This window comes from Arachis hypogaea, chromosome 5 (assembly GCF_003086295.3).
Source record: "Arachis hypogaea cultivar Tifrunner chromosome 5, arahy.Tifrunner.gnm2.J5K5, whole genome shotgun sequence".
Classification (NCBI taxonomy): domain Eukaryota; kingdom Viridiplantae; phylum Streptophyta; class Magnoliopsida; order Fabales; family Fabaceae; genus Arachis; species Arachis hypogaea.
This window is the reverse complement of record NC_092040.1, coordinates 111991718-112010704: the sequence shown is the minus strand read 5'-3', so window position 1 is coordinate 112010704 and position 18987 is coordinate 111991718. Positions and strand designations below refer to the sequence as shown.

At 33.2% G+C, this 18987-nt stretch overlaps 3 protein-coding genes, 1 non-coding gene and 1 pseudogene across 5 annotated transcripts; 2 read left to right on the top strand and 3 right to left on the bottom strand.

Moving 5' to 3' along the window:
* Positions 1–95: 95 nt before the first annotated feature.
* On the bottom strand, positions 96–1367 carry LOC112802780 (uncharacterized; annotated as a pseudogene).
* Positions 1368–1678: 311 nt separating this feature from the next.
* Positions 1679–1874, bottom strand: LOC112804540 (U2 spliceosomal RNA). The gene has a single exon (XR_003203152.1). It is a non-coding gene; the product is annotated as a U2 spliceosomal RNA (small nuclear RNA).
* A 2431-nt stretch (positions 1875–4305) lies between these two features.
* On the top strand, positions 4306–6562 carry LOC112802778 (uncharacterized). 2 transcript variants are annotated; one of them, XM_025846121.3, is made up of 8 exons: positions 4306–4501; positions 4601–4754; positions 4885–4932; positions 5013–5059; positions 5780–5843; positions 5930–5973; positions 6172–6229; positions 6326–6562. In XM_025846121.3, the coding sequence occupies exons 2-8, from the start codon at positions 4608–4610 to the stop codon at positions 6374–6376; spliced, it is 459 nt and encodes a 152-aa protein (XP_025701906.1). In that variant the 5' UTR covers positions 4306–4501; positions 4601–4607; the 3' UTR covers positions 6377–6562. The 2 variants fall into 2 exon arrangements, with proteins under 2 accessions (XP_025701906.1, XP_025701907.1); XM_025846122.3 differs by having other exon boundaries at positions 4317–4501; positions 4581–4754.
* Positions 6563–7368: 806 nt separating this feature from the next.
* LOC112802777 (calcium-dependent protein kinase 26) lies at positions 7369–11116 on the bottom strand. The gene is made up of 5 exons (XM_025846120.3): positions 10838–11116; positions 9560–10442; positions 9166–9462; positions 8022–8429; positions 7369–7940 (listed from the first exon to the last, which is right to left on the bottom strand). Exons 2-5 carry the CDS (start codon positions 10149–10151, stop codon positions 7672–7674), a joined length of 1566 nt encoding a protein of 521 aa, XP_025701905.1. The 5' UTR covers positions 10152–10442; positions 10838–11116; the 3' UTR covers positions 7369–7671.
* Positions 11117–14346: 3230 nt separating this feature from the next.
* On the top strand, positions 14347–18955 carry LOC112802774 (zinc finger CCCH domain-containing protein 48). Its single transcript, XM_025846114.3, has 9 exons — positions 14347–15347; positions 15752–15847; positions 15949–16038; positions 16171–16272; positions 17101–17247; positions 17363–17482; positions 17605–17664; positions 18065–18162; positions 18422–18955. The coding sequence occupies exons 1-9, from the start codon at positions 14898–14900 to the stop codon at positions 18564–18566; spliced, it is 1308 nt and encodes a 435-aa protein (XP_025701899.1). The 5' UTR covers positions 14347–14897; the 3' UTR covers positions 18567–18955.
* The last annotated feature ends 32 nt before the right edge of the window (positions 18956–18987 follow it).

The following is an 18987-nucleotide window of genomic DNA, read 5'->3' as shown; positions in this document are numbered from 1 at the left end:
GTAGCTCACGTAAATTGGCCATGGATATTATAACTTGTGACATTCTCAAATTTCACATCCAAATTTCAAGAACATAATAAGTGAATCCTTAAGCATGAACAATAAAAAAGATCAATATAGCAGAGAAATACAAATATAAATACAAAGTAAAAACCGATAATAATACACTAACAACTATACAGTTACCAATTTGTCATACAAAATACAAATAAAATGGGGTCTATTATATTGTAATGCACTATAGGCTTCAGCATTATTGCTATACACAGAACAGTAAGCTCTAGAATGAATAACTTAATCCAAATTTAACTTATGTATTCACCGAAGCCTTTACTCAATATTTCCAACTTGGATTATGAAATGAATTAAAATAGGTTTCAAAATATCCAAAGTGTGAACTCAATATTTCCAACTTGGATTATGAAATGAATTAAAATAGGTTTCAAAATATCCAAAGTGTGATGATGATCTCTTCTTTAAGATGAGATAAAAATTGAGATCACAGCATTGAGTTCAGCAAGACACTCAGTTGGAAGGGTAAGAAAGGAATTCATGAGAAAATCATCTATTGGATCAACTTTTGCCACACCAACCAGCCTGCAATTCCCCTCTTCATCCAATCTCTTCCCTCTTCCATTTTTCATATCACCCTTTGATTCTTCAGATGTCAACACTGTCTTCACCATTAGTGGTGGAGCCTTGTAGATACTCCCAGCAGAAAACAAGAACTTGGCCTTGAATTCAAAATCAACCTAGCTTGTTACAAAGATGATTGGCACAGTTAATAAATATCGTATCTAACAAGAATTTAAGTTCAATTCCCACTATTGATGTAAGAATTACTTTGCCATATATGTAAAATTGTAGAGTTCAAAGACTAATCTCCTATGAGATTAAATTGATTACCTTGCCAGAGTCTTGTTAATGGTTCCTTGGAATGCTTCTGGGACTATATCAATCTTCAAGAATGGGGGCAGTGGCAACCCCAGAAACTTGGTTGTAGAATTAGTTAGTGGTGGAATATAGAGTGTTTCAAGGTCAAATGAAACAAGAAGCTCATTAATGTTATCTGTGGCCACCTTTGCAACAGAACCAGTTCCAATTCCACCTTGTGCATCATATTCGAAATCAGGGTACCTTGAAATGCCAAGCTTGCAAGCCCTTTGTGTCTTGAAACTAACAGTGTAAGACTCATCTTTTGAGGGTTTAATGGTGGTTGTGCTTGTAGTGGAGGATGTAGAAGAAAATATAATGCTGCTGCTGCTTCTTCCTCTTCTAAGATTTGGTTCCTTAGTGTAAAATTTGCATGGAATTGGTGCACTTAAGGAGTTCATTTTACAGCTCCTATGGTGTGTCTCTAACAGTAATTATTTTTGGAAAAAAAAATCCAAAATCTTATTTGCCTCATCCCGAGGCCAATAGAAGAACAAGAGGCTGGGTTGGTCTGTGGCTGCCAATCTCTTATCTTCTTCACTTGGGTCTGTCCTTTGTGCAATCAGTAGCCAACATTGCATCAATATATTTTTTATTTTTGAGTATAAATATAAACTACACTACATGGCCTATGCCACCTCTATTTCCTGAAAAATGAAGGATCTTCCGACTAAACAGTCTCTTTTTCTTTCGGTAAATTAATAATCAGCCATTACAAGATAACCAAGTATTTAAACTGGGCTTGATGGGGTGCGCCAGGCCCTTGCAATAGTGCAACGCATGGGCGACGCTCGAGAGGCCCAGTAGCAAGCTACTGTGCGGCCCACTCCCCCTCAAGAAATAAATTTAATATCGTGTGGACCAATGGCCCACATATCAGATATTAAACTGATAAGAACAGATACTACACTTGATCTTAGCCAAAAGGCCGAGAAAGGTATGAGTTGCTCAGTACAGCCATGCTCTTTTTATATCAAAGGCTGTGGTTCTTGTTCGCTACTCCACCCCGATGTGGGCTACCTCACTAGCAACGCAATTACACGCAGTACACAACAGAGGCTATCTCACTAGTGTGTTGTGTGTGTCTCTGTTTCGTTGTTACTTTCATGCTTCAATTACAAAATCCCATTGAAGATTGAAGAAGAAGAAAAGGTTAGAAATGCCCATAGGAAGAGTGGTAGTGATTCATAATTTTAATTAGACTATTCTTGGTATAAATGATTACACACACGCGTATATATAAAATAAGAGTTATATGCTTAAAGAAGTCGTATGAGTAGAGAGGTTAATTAATTTTAAACATTATTTGTAATGAACTTCAGCTAATTGTAGAAAAATCTTGACATTATATTTTGTAGTATTCACATGGGTCATACAAGATGCAATAGCGTTTCAAGTTTTCAACCCTTGTCATGATTGTTTCCTTTGAAAAGCAAAATATAATGTTATCCACACGTCTGCTCCAAGTTCTTTGGCATATAAATGTTTCATTATGTTTGAGAACATGAGAGGCGATAATGCCATGATATAGCATGGAATCATAATGAATAATCTTTTGTCCCTCTTTTTTATTAATCAACATCATTGTGCAACGTGGCAGGGATAAACCATTGCATAGTAACTTAGTTGTTCTCCTCATACTATAGGGTCACTAAAAGGATTGGACAATAATGTGCCATATTTTTAATGTCTCATTACCCAAAAATGTGGGAAATTAAAGTTCCAATTGCTTTTGGCAAAGGAGACATTTAAGCTTTGAGGTGTTTCCCTGTCTCTCTCTGAAGAGTGTAGCAACAACATCATTAGTAGTGGATGTGTTATTGCCCGTTCTCATCGTCAACACATACATAAATCCCAAGCTTTCAAACTGTACTTTATAATCGTGGGGCGGCTCTTTTGGTTTTTGCTCTTTCATTCTCTTTTTTTTATTGTTATAATTATTATTTTTTAGAGTATGAAAATCCATTGGTTCACTACTAAAAGATAATACGTATCGAATCTCTTGAACTAACTAAATATTGGTATTCCTTTTGTTATAATTTTGTAAATTAAAAGGAATTGGTATATGATAGCATGATTTAAAGTACACAACTGCCAAAGAAGACAACCTTTCATTTTATAATTTATATACAAAAAGGAATTATTAACAGAACTTGATTAACCTTTCAATCGTGGCAAAACAAAAAATGCTATTGATTAAATGATATTACAAGTGATATTAGTGGATTTTACTTTTTATCTATGGCTATAGAGGACTGGTAAAAAATTATTTTATAGAATATATTATTATTATTATTATTATCAACATTTACATAAGGAGGTCAAATTTCCTCAACATGGTGTTAAGTGGTATTGCATCCAGTTCAAAGTTCCTCCTAACATGGATTGGGATTCAATTTGTAACATTAAGCAAGGATCTTCGTAGAAAGTTTTATCTCTCACACAAAGTTGATCATTTGAGATGAAGCACCAATCTTAAACAAATATTGTTGAGGGACGTACTATAGTCTACACATAACTTTAAACCAAACATGCCATTTGGTAGTACTTGGTGGTTTTCACTATAATTTCGCGTGGATCTCCATCTCTCCATAAACTCTCTTTCTATATGATATCTTAGAGTGTACATAGCAATTGAGTAGAGAGAAATATTTAGGAGTTTGTAAAATTTATTATTTTTTAATTATTAATCTAATTTTTTTTAATTTAATAATATATTTTTAGTCTATATTTTTTAATATTAATAATTAATTAATAAAAAATAATAAATTATATTGATTCTATATTATTTTTCATGGATAAAAGTTCTAATAAAGAATACACTCTACTCATCGCACTTTAAATATTGTCTATAGAAAAATATTTTTGAATTTAGACTCGACAATGTATTCACCCTCTTAAGATTACAATTTGTCCTATATTATTCTATTGTGCATTTCAATAATTTTTTAATAATAAAAATTTGAGAAAATTCCACTTTTTTTTAGAGATATTAAAATGACACTCTCTTTCTCTTTATTGTAAAATATATATTCTTTTTTTTTTATAACTTTTAAAAAATATTATCTTTAATTCATTTAAAAATATTTATATTACTAATGTTAACTTTACTTTTTTTAAGAAAAAATTAAAAAAATTTAAATAAAAATAATATTAGTTAACACAAAAATTTAAAATAAATTAAAAAAATTTTAAATTACCAAAAAATATATATTTTATAAATAAAAAATTTATTTTAACGTCTCTAAAAAATAATAAATTTTCTCTAACAATTTACATATAAATATTTTCATACAAAATTAATAATTTAAAATTATTAAATAATAATTTAATCAAACATATTAAATCGTATACATCTAATAACTTTAACATAGACAAATCCTATGTGAATTTTTAATTTTTAATAACTATTTTTTTCTTGTCTTTTTGAGTTTCTAGTCCTCCCACCCTCTGGCCCAGTCCCGCTCTCATTCTCTCTGCCTCGGCGCCAATCGGCTCCTCCCCCTCCGTTGGCGCCGCCTCTCTGCGCCTCTGCATGTTGCCAACTCCGTCCATCTGCACCGTGCAGGTAGGCCCTTTCCATTACCTGTGTTTGTCTGCTTAGGGTTTAGTACTTTAGTGTTTGTGTGTGATAATGGTGATGCTAGGGTTGACTGTGTTAAAGCAGTGACTGAATGACTCAATCCATTGTGCAAGTTGATGAATCAAGTAGTGCCATATCAAAATCAGAACCTTCACTCCTGCCAATGAATTCAAACACCAGCACTTTGCCTTTCCCACAGTTTCCTGTACGCCACAATCATTTCTCTGTTGTAATCAAGGTATGCATGCCCGTGGAAAAGCTTGATATTTGTTTGCTACAAAAAAAATAATTTTGTATTAAAAAGGGGTGGATGCAGTTATCTCTACTTGCTTTCTATATAACTGAGCCTGTTTGTTTGTGCTTGTCAGGGAAACAAAACACATATTATTGTTATGAGTTATGAAGATCATTTTCAGGTAGGTGGACTTTGTTCATTTGCCTCTTCTACATATATGTTTTCATGGCTTCAGTCTTAACCTTTTGACCCACTTATCAGGTTATAGCCACTCAAATAGGAACCATGGGGACAATACTGCATGCCAGGTACCTATACCATTGGTTTTGTTTACATTTTGCTTGAGAAATGAAGTATATTTGAGTATATTTGTAAGTAATTAAGCCATGCCATTGTGTTCCTGGGATAAATTCATGGTACATGTTTGGTTGTAAACTGTGAAGTTCTCATTACTTTTTCCCCTATTTCTTTCACTACTGTCTCCTTATGTGGGTTCATGGAAATTCACTACACCACCCTTGAAGTTAAGGTTTGGTTGTTTGTGCATAATGTGTTGTTATGGAATTCTACTACAGATACTAGTATTCTATAATTAGATACAAGGAAGGTGATCTATCTTTTGGCGGAAAGTAATGATTGTGTAGGATATGATAGGTCATTCTTTCAATGAAGTTTGTCTGTAATTAGAGACTGAGATTTTTTATACTAACAGAGTTTGCCGAAGACGGTGTCTTTAAGGTTAATTTGGTTGGGATGACCTAGATAATACTCTCGGCATAATGAATGGCTTAATTACATTAAATTGTTTTTAAGTTTCAATATACTTCATTAAAAGTTAAAGATGTGTATGCAATTTTACTTTTTCGGGGAAATTGGAACTTTCAAATTAAACAGCTACACGAAAAAATTGTTGTGAGAACTACGACTTTAGAAAATTCCATTTTCTATTTTGCCAACTTGAATTAGGATTGTCTTGCACTTTCTAAAAAAGTGATGCTTTGCATTATCACATGTTTTTCCAATGCCAGGAAGGAAGGTGTGTCGATTAATCCAACGTTCAATGTTTCTGTTATATTTGGCAAACGGGATGAGGTAGGCTTTCCTGTCGCAATTATTTGTTCATGTTGATATTCTAAATGATGGTTGTCCTTATATTTTGCTAACTTCATTTGCTGCAGCCAATGTTGGCTGCGTGTGCCCGTCAACTGATTGAGAAGATAAGGTAACTACTCTTCCTTGTTAGGAGAAACTTGGTTGAAATTGCACATCTTCTGTAGTGTTTCCGGTATTGTAATTTCAGCCAAAAAACGTTCGACGTTCAGAATACAAAGATCCATTACAAGAGATGCTTTTAAGACATACTTGTGCTTGTGCAACTTAGCTAAATTATATTGATATATACCCTATTCCTAATTTGTAGTCTCTCTGGCTCCTCTAAGCCACTGGTGCTCTCGCTTGGTCTTAAAGACCATTCTAAGGTACATATACTGGTATATGCTTTTCTCTACTGAAGGTCCAAAATTGAAAAGGAAAAGAAAGAAATACTGAGCAATGCTACTTTCAATGTCATGCAGGAAACACTTAAAGGCATCATTTCGGCTGTGATGGACAATGGCCTTTGGTGACAAATTGCTCATGAAATGCCAAATTATGAATCTGTTTTTGTTTTTGTTTTTGTTTTTTTTGCTGTTGTTTTTCTTTTTGTAATTTAGCTACGAATGTGCTTAATATGGGTATGCTGGATTCAAGTATTTGATCATTTGATATGTTTTGCAAATTTGGACTAATTATACATGAAATGAGTGAAAGCAGTTACTGGATTTTATATCGATGGGACTTTATACCGATGGTCCCATCATAAACTTTTCGTTGATAATCTCAACCGAAAAAGCAAATTAAGTACTAAAACATGGAATTATAACAAGTTTAAATAATAAAATCAAATAATAAAATTAATTAATTTATTTAAAATCATAATATCAAAAAATTTTAAGAGGTAAATCGAGATTTTAACAGTTATGAATAAAATAGATTCTTTTCCATTTTTAATTCAACTAATGAAATTTATTAAAATTGAGTAAATTACCAAAAATTGCTTCTCAAAGATTTAAACGTTTATAGAAATAATTTAAAAGTAGAAAATGAAAAAAATGCTATAAGAAAATTATAAAACTTGATAAAAGTGCCAAAACATGATGTAAATTTGTCTCCGTTAATAGAAGAAGCTATGATAACAAACAATGATGCTAATGTGGCATCTATAGTTGAGGTTTAAGCACACATAAGATAACAAATTTAAGGGAAAAAATCTATAAGTAAAAAATAAAATACAGATGGACTCAGTTATAGTTTTCATCTTTAAAAAATAAAAATTACTTAGCATCATATTTAGATTTCTGCAATAGGCATTAAAAAAATATATATAGAAGAGGGTTATCAAGCACACACCTCTTCCATAGGCCAAATCTCTTTGCAGTTTCAATTCATCCCACAACATCTATGTTCCCTGTTTTATTTGTAGCTCTATTATACATATAATAAATTAATCAAATCAATTAGTGATAATTGATTTGCTAATAGATCTGATTTAATGAATAAAAGAAATTAAATCAGGAAATACGCTCAAAACTCAAAAGCATGCCATGCAGCTTTATCATTAAGTATAGAAACCCGATTATAACATACACTTAACAAGCTACTTAACATTAAAAGGGGAATGAAGGAAAAACAAGAAACTGAGCAATTAGAACTCAATCAGAATCTATACTACAAATCACAGCATCACACCAGCAAGAAGACAGTATCAACAACGCAAAAGAGAAAACATATACAATGCGTTAGGCAAAATTTGTGCAGGTATGCGCCCACTTAGGCACAACATGGAGCTGTTTGATTAATCTCTCAAGAAGTCTATCTGGTTTTAGCAGACAAGTGATGATCTCAAAGAAGTAGGGAGTTGTGTGCACGACGACCAGCGGATGATTGACTCAGTCACAACAAGATCTAGTTGCTCGCAATCGCCAAGTCCAATTGTCCGGTTTCTCTTGTTGTGGATTCCCATTACCCGTTGTCCATTCATTCCACCTGCCCTTTTAGCCTCTGCAGGCTTCCGGTTCGATTCTTTAACATCAAGGCCGACGATGCAAGGGGGAGACTCCGATACAAGAAGCAAATTTCCCAAGCTTGCTTCTGGAATAAACCGCGAACATAATCAGACTGGAGTATCCAAGAAAAAGTAAATAAAGTTAAACCAAAAACATTTACACATACCTCCAGCAAGCGTATCTATTGTAGCTGTGTTAGTTGAGCGCTCCAATTTACAGCTCTTTTGCTCAACAACGGCACCGGGACTAATAAATGAAAAGCTGAGCATTGATTGAACAGGAGAAGAAAATTCCAAGCCTTCGGAATCTTTGGTGCTCTGAAATGAAAACCCACCAGAAACCAAACAAGGAGTAACTGGTTCCACGAGAAACGACGAAAATGATGATCTGCATGTGAATGTAGGTGATTGAGCATCGCAAGTAGGCGAACCAGCACCAAAGCTGATATCCTGACTCCTGGACATAAAAGAGGCAGAGAATGAGCCACCACCAACATCCCATTCTTCACAACTTCCGGTTTTATGCTCACTTAGTTGTTCAGGATCTGTTTGATTGCTTTCCATCCAGCAATGATCTATGAAGGGGAAGTTCATAAGAGCATCAGAAAATATATTATTTGATTTCTTTCTCATTTTGTGTCTTATTCTTCTTCCTGTGCTTTTTATCGCTTGGGAGTGGTTCGCGAGGGTTAAAACATATTAAATATGAACTACAATCCATCTAATTAACTTGTGTTCGATAAAGAATAATAGAAAGAGTGTAAGATGTAATTGTAATTACAACACAGCAATACTTTAAAATGTTTTCTTTAGTGCAAAGTTACCTAATCCACTAAAAATATTTTCCCTGAATATCATCAAAACAAGAAGCACACGACCTTTGAAAAAAAAAAGCCAACAAATAACATATGACATCATTTGCTCTTCATGTAACCAATTGATGAGTTAGAGATATCAAAAACAAAACTCTTGCACTTCATGGTGGTAAAATATTACAACATTGAAAAAGAGAAATCTGGGGGAATGCCTAAGAAAACATGCTGAGTATTTATAAATGCACAAGGTGATATTTATATCCTTCAAATATTAGGTAAAAGAAAAAAGACGGTGAAGGTTTGCGGGAGTTATGTGATACATATATAGTAAATGTATGCCTTCACATTCAATTTTGAGTAATAGTATCATCTTGGTAGATTTGTGATCATCCTACTTGTCTAAATTCTAAATTGCTCTCTTACTACTTCAATAACAAATCTAAACAAAACAGCTTCACTAGATTCACATTAACAGCCCAAGGAAAGAAAAAGTTACCTAAAACCTCCTCGGCGGTAAGCCTACGAGAAGGTTCTGTACAGAGCATTCCCCTGATCAAATCCTTGGCTGACTGAGAAATGTGGTCCCAAGGGTCGGAAGGGAACCTTAGGGCAGCCGCCTTAACAGCATCAAATATCCGGGATTTGGTCTTCCCCCAAAACGGAGGCATCCCGCTTAATAGAATGTAAAGAATAACCCCTGCACTCCACACATCAGCAGCCTGGTTATACGAACCTGCCAATACCTCAGGAGCGATATAGAACGGACTCCCAACTAGCCCATGCAAACTTTGTCCTGCTTAAACAAAGCGCAACATCTTAAGATAAATATCACATATTGTTTTTTTCCGCTTGAGCAAAAGAAGACTAATAATCTGCAAGGATGGAAGTACCAGCTTTGATGTAGGTTGCTAGCCCAAAATCGGCCAATTTGATTGGAGATGATGATGCTCTAGTAGCAAGGAGAATATTCTCGGGCTTCAAATCTCTATGAACAACACCATTTTCATGACAATACAAAACCACCTTCATAAGGTGCCTAAAGATAACCCTGGCTTCAGATTCAGAAAACTGCCCGTGCTTCTCTAACCTGTGGAACAGCTCCCCTCCAGCACAAAGCTCCATCACCAAATGAACAAAATCTTCTTCTTCATAAACAGCTTTGAGATCGACGACATTCGGGTGCCCAGACAACCTAGCCATGATCTCGATCTCAAGCTTCACGCTTCGCAGATCCTCTGACGTAACCAACCTATCCTTAGCAATTGATTTGCAAGCCAAAAGCTCTCCTGTCAGCTTATCAGAGCAAGCTCTGATGACACCAAATTGTCCCCAGCCTAACTGTTCCCCAAGAACATATCGATCTTTCAAATTAGCAGTATGATTTGTGTCTAATATGGTTTCGGTCAAGCCTGCTACTTTGTAACACTTGTATGAAGTAGAAGGCTCATTGCTGCTATTGTTGTTACTCTTGGCAATAGCCATACCAAAACACAAATCGTCGCTCCTCAACAAAAGGTCAAAACCCAGAAGTGATAGTTGAAATTTCTAGTTCAGGATATTGAAACTACCCCTTTAACAAAACAGTATTACCAAGCACAAAGGGGAAGCCTTTGATTTTCTTGCTGAGATAGTCATACACCAAAACCCCTTTTTTCAAGCTTTAAAAGCCAAAATGTTTTGACAAAGAGACTCCGCGTAAGGCACACGATACCATGAACCTGAACCAGCGAGGACCACCTCTCTCTCTTTTCTAATTCAAACAGAGCAGTTGATCTGCAAAAGAAAACCCACGGCAATGATAATCAACCACTTCACAAAACAATGCTGAAATAGGGCAAGGTTCATTGAAAAATTCAAACCACTGAGATCAAAAGCTGCAATAATTTCAATATTCTAGCTCCCCCTAGCTCACAATTTCAGCAAAATAAAAACTTTGAAACAGATTCTACCACACCTCAAGGTAAAAATCTAATCCCCCCCCCTCCCCAAAAAAAAAAAATTGAAGCTGAATTTCCATAAGAGACACACATGATCCTGTGAAAAACAAGACCCAAAGGAGAAAAGCAGCAAAACCCAGAAGCGAAAAACAACAAAAGACAAGAAGTGAAATCAGAATTCAGAGCTCGGTAAACAACCCCAGATCCACAGCAGAAACCAAAACCACTCACCAGTTTGAGAGAGCGGTGTCCCCGTGCGTGTTACGTGTTGTGTGAGGATTGGGACAGAAACCCCTTCCCAACAACAACAACAACAACAGCTACAAACAGCGCTTACTTTGCTGAGACTGCTTTGTTTTCATGTGTGTTTTCAAATTCACCAAAAGCCTTTTTCTCAACGATGCCAACACCTACCACTAATTATTATTATTCTATTAACAACTAAATAAATCTTTTTGCTTCATTCATTTCCTCTAAACTCTAAAGCTTCTCTTATTTTATTTATTTATAAAATCATTATCCAGCCATTTAAGTATTTTATATACCCAATATACTTACACATAAAATAAAATATTAATCATTATATTAATATATATTATTTTAAACAAATAATTAATAAATTATACTATTTGAAAATAATAAATAATTAAAATAATCTCTTAATTTTTATTAACAAGTCAAATTAGGTTCCAAATTTTCGTTAAATCAAATTTGCTAATATAAATCGCTTTTAATCACAATCCAGTTTTTCATCTATATTCCATTGATCCCTATAAATTTAATTATACCATATTTTTCAAAATTCCAAAAATATTTGACTTTTATTATTTATTTCTTTCTAAACTCATCTACAGTCATCATTGTCATTCTCTTTGTCTCTCCATACCCGTCTATTCTCCTTAAATCCAAGGTCCACCACCACCTATTCTTCTCTCCGCTCTTGTGTATAATAAAACTCCTCCATGCATTTCTACAATTTCGGGATAACTTTAGTATGGTTAAATAAAAAAAAAAAAGTAGGACACCTATGATGAGCTAATACTTATGTATATAACCCTTTATTTAAATTTCAACAAAATTTTATAAAAAATAAGGAATTTGAGTTTAGTTATTATATATAATATAAATCTATAGATTTATAAATTGATTTAATTATTATTGTTTATCTATTTCAATAAAATAATTTAATGGGCAATTTACGTATTTAAATAAAATGTATGAATTCTTTACCCAAATGTGCAAAACAGATAGTTGTTACGTACTTGTGCAAATTTTGTTATTATGTAAACTGGGAGCCAATCACGGTTTTTCATTTGTACATAAACCGGGTAGGAACGGTTTACGTGTTGGATGAAAATGAACATAAACCATGGAAACCTACCACGATTTATGATTGCATGTAAATCTTCATAAAACCTTGCTACCAGCAACGGTTTATGAAGGAGTGGGAATTGACATAAACCCTTGTAGCTTACAACGGTTTATGAGGAGTAAACATCTATATATATGTGGGTGAGATTCAAGCTGCATGAGAGAGATCATTATCATAATGGCAAGTGAGGAGGAGAGTGTTCTTGTCCTATTGCTAAATTTTAATTTTCTACTTTAAATAAAAAAATTAAATTTTATAATTTAAGAAAGTAAAAATTAAAAAATAAAAATTAATCTTTTAAAATTTTAAAATTAATTTATTCTTAATTTGTGAACAAGTCCAGCAACAAAAAAAGTCAACAGGTGTATTATTATCCGGTGAATAAAAAATAAAAAATATTTTTAGAAAAATTTTAATTCTAACAGTTAAAAAATAAAAAATTCCAATAATATATAATAAACAAAAAAATAAAAAATTTTAAAATTTTAAAATTAATTTATTCTTAATTTGTGAACAAGTCCAACAACAAAAAAAAGTCAACAGTCCGGGTGTATTATTATCCGGTGAATAAAAAATAAAAAATATTTTTAGAAAAATTAAAAATTTTAAAAGATTAATTTTTATTTTTTTTATTTTTACTTTCTTAAATTATAAAATTTAATTTTTTTATTTAAAGTAGAAAATTAAAATTTAGCAATAGGATAAGAACATTCTCTTCCTTACTTGCCATTATGATAATGATCTCTCTCATGCAGCTTAAATCTCACCTACATATATATAGATGTTTACTCCTCATAAACCATTGTAAGCTACAAGGGTTTATGTTAATTCCTACTCCTTCATAAACCGTTGCTGGTAGCAAGGTTTTATGAAGATTTACATGCAATCATAAATCGTGGTAGGTTCCCACGGTTTATGCTCATTTTCATCCAACACGTAAACCGTCTCTACCAACCACGTACAAATGAAAAACCGTGATTGACTCTCACAATTTACATAATAACAAAATTTGTACAAGTACTAACAACTATCTGTTTTACACATTTGGATAAAAGATTCATACATTTTATTTAAATACGTAAATTACCCTAATTTAATGTTAGAATTAATTACTACGAACTATTAATATTCAAGTGTACATGATTGAGATCACCTAGTTGGTCACTTAGAAGAAAAATTCTTCATTTTCAACATTCCAATGAATGGAATAATCTCCAAGTCATTCAGTTGTGAAGATCTATATGTTAATTGGTCTTCATCATTAAAACTAGCTTCTCAAAACAATTTACTATATACTAAATATTGACGGTTAAATAATCTATTCCCCATGATTGTTTGCATCATTATGAAAGTAAATTATAAAAAAATTATAAAACTAAATATTTAAGAGTAAAATTATAAAAAAATAAATTTATTTAAAATGAAAGTAATGGAATTAAGTTTAATTTACTTAGAAGTGATTATAAAATAATTAAATAATTATGTATCGTAAAAAAATTGATGTTATTCAAAGATAAAATTAAAATTTATTTTTATATATCGTTTTTGCTCCCAATCTTTTTATTCTATTTAAGTTTCAAACGTTTTAAAATTGTCTCAAATTTGTCGTACCATTAATTCTGTTAACAGATCAATACAACATTGAGCCAATTTTAAAACGTTAAAAACTTAAAATCTTAAATAAGACAATTTAAATGTCTGGGACAATTTTGAGACTTACTAAAATTGTTTTACTCAAGAATTTATTATTATCAACCAATAGTAATATATACAAAATAATATTTGAATACTTTGATATTCATTTAAGGAGATGACTAAATTAATTATTTGATGAATTGAAATTGAATTTATTTAATATCTTTAAGTAAATAAATAAAGTTATTATATTCTTTTAAAATTTTTATCAATAAAAAAAATAAAATTTAATATTAAATTTAAAAAATAAATTAAATATAGAAAATATAAAATCTAAAATAATAATAAAATTTAAATCTTAAAATTATTAGATTTAATGTTTGTTTGCGTGTCATTATCTTGATAAAATTTTTTTTTATTATAAAAAGATATTTTTTTAATTTTTAGTGTGTTTGGCAAATTTCTAATAGTAAAAGTAAAAGTACTAGAAAAATAAAAAATATATATTTTTGAGAAACTGTAATTTACATATTTTTTTAAAAGATCATTTTTTTAAAAAAATATTTTTATATAATAAATAAATAAAAAAATACTTTTATATTATTATATCCAAACATAATTGATAGATAAAAAGATCTTTTTGTATGAGATATTTAAATATAAAATTACTTTTATTTTTCTATAAGATCCTTAAAAAAGATAACTCAAAAAAATATCTTTTCTTAAATATTCACCCAAACAAGTCTAATAAATTTTTTTTAGAATAAATCCAATTCATTTAAATTCGTAATATTCACATTCCACAGTGAACTCCATTCATGAACTGAGGGTAGCTTCGTAACTCCACATTCTCGTAAACCTAACGCTTCTTGTCTTCTACAACGTCGTTTCGTAGCATATTTCGCCTGAACTGATCTCCATGCCCAACTCTCTCCTCTTCCCTCTCTTGAATCGCTAAATTAGGGTTTTTCTAATCCAAAGTCTTGAACCCTAATCTCAATAATTAGGGTTTTTCCACGACGAAGTTTAAGTCCTACCGTCACCCTTGATGATCACGCGAGACCTCTCTGCTCGTCTTCCAACCTTGCACCTTCAAGCTCGCCCAATTTCAAACTTTTGTGCGTGGTCGATTTGGGATCCCGATTCAACAAGTTCTGACATTTTTTTCTGCTAATTGCAGCTAAAGCTACAGTTTTTCAGCCTCTATCTTGCGATACCCTCCCAATTTCGACACCGCAAATTCGCAAAACATCAGAAAGCATCCAGTGTCTGTGCTTTGGATCCATGGACCTTGATGGGGGCAACAAGCGCGTGTACCAACGATTAGGTGGACCCTCAGGGGACTCGAAGCATCAGAAAGTGTGCTATCACTGGCAAGCTGGCAAGTGCAATCGTCACCCATGCCCTTTTCTTCATAGCGAGTTGCCAACTCCCAATGTTAATGGTACCTCTTCGAAGAGGCCTCATGGTTCTGCTGACAATTCTGGATTTTCGGGACATCGCCGGAACCCTCACTTCAACAACACATGGGGTCGCGGTGGTGGTCGTGGTGGCGGTCGCGGTGCCGGTGGTGGAGTTGTTGGTGGTGACATGAGTGTAGTTAGGAAGGCTGATAAAGTTTGTAATTATTGGATTCAGGGGAATTGTAATTTTGGTGAGAGGTGTAAGTTCCTTCACTCTTGGAATACAGGGGATGGGTTTTCTATGTTGACACAGCTTGAAGGCCATCAGAAGGTAAAAAAAAAAAAAATGTTTTTTAGGTAAAAAAAAATTAGGTTATTTACTATTGGATTTTTGTTCTTTCTGCCAGGTTGGAAGTGTAATGTTTTTTAATATTGTCTTCCAATTATGTATTGTCATGTCATTGCAAGTGTTTGACTTCTAGAAGATTAGTTGACAATGTAAAATACTTTACACATATAGTATTATAGAATCAATTCTTTTTTATAATTTTAGATTCTGTTTTTAGTGGTAGATACATTCCTCTGTACTGTAAAATTTGTGTAGTGTGAACTTGAGTCAATTTTGTCACTATTCTTTGTACTATAAGATCAGTTGATGCTTGCTAAGTTGTCTGAATATGCTTTTTGTGCAATAAGAATTGTTGGGATGAATTTTGGTTTAAATTGAATGAACAGGTTGTTAGTGGAATTGCCTTTCCTTCTGGCTCGGATAAGCTTTATACTGGAAGTACTGATGAGTCTGTAAGGGTTTGGGACTGCCAGTCTGGAAAGGTTGTTAGTACCTTCAACATGTCACTTCTTTTATTGTATCCTTGCAAAAAGGTAACACTGATGAAACTATATTGATTTTGCTTATGAATTTTCCTATGCAGTGTGTAGCTGTGATCAATCTTGGTGGTGAAGTAGGTTGCATGATCAGTGAAGGTCCTTGGGTTTTTGTAGGCATACCTAATTTTGTGAAGGTAAAAAGAGGGGATTCTGGAGGCATTTTTTCTTTCTTCTCTCTTTGTAATTTACAGACTTTTAGTTCAAGTATATCTATAAACTCTCATCGCAGCACAGTTAATGTCTTGTTTAATGATGATATTTTGTAGGTCTGGAACACACAAAATTCAATGGAACTAAGTCTAAATGGTCCTGTTGGACAAGTTTATGCACTTGTTGTGAATAATGATATGCTCTTTGCTGGTACACAGGTAAAACTCTCTCTCTCTCTCTCTCTCCTGCGTGATGTATATGTTATATTCCAAGGCATGCTTTATTTCGTGAGGCAGTATTCCATGTCTTGGTTGGAGATTAACTTGTTGGTACTTTAAGGCCTGACTGATCAAATGGGAAGTGCATGTCTTCTTTTATACACACTATTTATTCAGTGGCATCTTTTAAGGCGACTAAATGTACATATACTAGTTTGGAATGAGAATATGGACATAAATTTTTGGGATTATAAGGAATTCTAGGAATAAGCAGTACATGCATATTATTATGTTAGAGATGTAGGTATATTAGGTTAAAAAAAAGGGAAGAACCATTTAAGAACATTTTTGAATCTACAAGCAACAAAGTTGCTGGTGCAAGTTGTATCAAGAAAATGTAACCATTAGAACCCAAGGGTAATGTTACGGTGGTCAAGAATGATTTGAGTTATGAGACACCATAAAGTGCATATTGGAATATTTGAATATTGGGTATGTAAAGTATATAAGCTCTGGGAGATACCTAATAATGTTTCACATTTGATAGATGAAGAATTATTGGTGTTATATGAACACAAGAAGTCAAGAACTAATTACTATGTCAACTTTTGGGGTTATTCCTTCAATGCTTTAATAACTTTATTTATTTGTTTATTTTTCTTTTTGGATAAGAACCATTTAATGATTTTACACACTTTGTTACAACTTCCAATTCAACCAAACATGCTTTCACTCATGCTGTAATCTTAATGTCCTTCTAACTTGTGTACCTTGGTTTGGAGTATCCACTTCAGTATTTAAAGCTCACTTAAACTACCTATCCTGCAGGATGGATCTATATTGGTATGGAAGTTCAATGTAGTTGCTAACTGCTTTGAGCCAGCTGCATCACTTAAGGGTCACACGCGTGGTGTTGTTTCATTAGTTGTTGGAGCTAATAGACTCTACTCCGGTTCAATGGACAATACAATAAGAGTAAGCTACATAAGAAATATTCTATAAGCATCTAATCCATTTAATGGGGTGTGCATTAGCTGCTATCTAAGCAATGTGTTTTGTTAATTTCTTGTATATTTATGCTATCTTTCAGGTCTGGAATCTTGAAAATTTAGAGTGTTTACAGACATTAACAGACCACACGTCTGTCGTGATGTCTGTTCTCTGTTGGGAGCAGTTCCTTTTGTCTTGTTCGTTAGACAAAACAGTAAAGGTTGGTTCATACTATTTGTTTGGTTATATATACGTAGAATAGGCATAAGTATTTTTTTTGCCCTTAAAAGTCATTATTCTTCTAAAAAAGTCTTCAAGTAAATCTCTTTGTTCTCTCTTTAGGTGTGGTATGCTACTGAAAGTGGAAACTTGGAAGTGACATATACTCACAACGAAGAGCATGTACGTATGAATTCCTCCCACCCCCCACCCCCCTGATAGTTGGTCGTATGACTTTTGATCTCCAGTTTGTAATTTTGACTGTCTATCCCTTGAAGTATTAATTGGAGAATCAGTTCACTTTTTACTCTTACATCAATGATCCAAAAACCACTGTTATAAAATATAAGAACTTTATTTAAGTTTCTGGTAATGAAAATGACTCATTTTGCATGCATCTGGACTTGGATATTACCACAGGTTCATATATATCTTGTAGTTAGAATTGGTATTGTTTAACAGTTTAACCTAATCACTCATGAGTTGTGACAAGTTTCTTTTCCTTTTTCGTTTATAAAAAAAATAGTGGGTAAGTTTGCTTCATGATATTTCCTCCCCTTTTAACAATATATTCTGCTTGTAGGGAATAGTTACTCTCTGTGGAATGCACGATGCACATGGCAAGCCCATTTTGTTGTGCTCTTGCAATGATAATACTGTGCGCTTCTATGACCTGCCATCGTAAGTAATTTATCTTCCAAATTTTATGAGCTCATTTGTTCCTATGCTGACTTCGGTAGTCTATAGAGTATTTAGAAATTCATTCAATGAATTGTGTTTGTGTATCTCGCCCACGAGTGCTTGATTTATGCCAAAAATCCGACAAATCTGATTGTATGCTTTACAAGAAGTATGATTCGTTGCTCATATTATCAAGTGCACTCGCTGCCTATAAAATGCAGCTAATCCTAATTTTTCTGGCCCCATTTGTGGTGTTCAGATTTGCAGAGAGAGGCAAGATATTTACAAAGCAAGAGGTACGGGCAATTCAGGCAGGGCCTAATGGCTTATTCTTCACTGGTGATGGAACTGGTCAAGTCAAAGTGTGGAATTGGACACCGGAGCCAATACCTACCATTCAATAAAATGGATACTTTCCTTAATTTGTTATAGTAGTTTTTTGTGGTGTACCTTTTTGTAATTTTTTTCAAATGCAAGAAGGGAATTAAAGATTAAGGTTGGTACGCGGAGGATTTGTGAGAGAGAGAGGAAAAGAGGGCAGAGGGGTGTATTTGTAATTTAAGTTTGCGGAAAGTAATAGTCTGTCTTCTAGAGTTTTGAGCTGTGGTTTTGGTGTTGAGTTTGTAACCTTGGCACAAAGGCTGTGCTCAAGTAGGAGTCCCTATTAAGTTCTTAATATTTTGTGAAATCACAATACAGATTAAACATTTGTTACCTTTTCTCCTCTGGTCCTATGTATGTATCACAAATAAATTTTGGTTACTTAGTGAAAAAGTAACAAGTTTGTTTCATATTTCGATCTGTTTTGATATTCTTCTTGGTGAT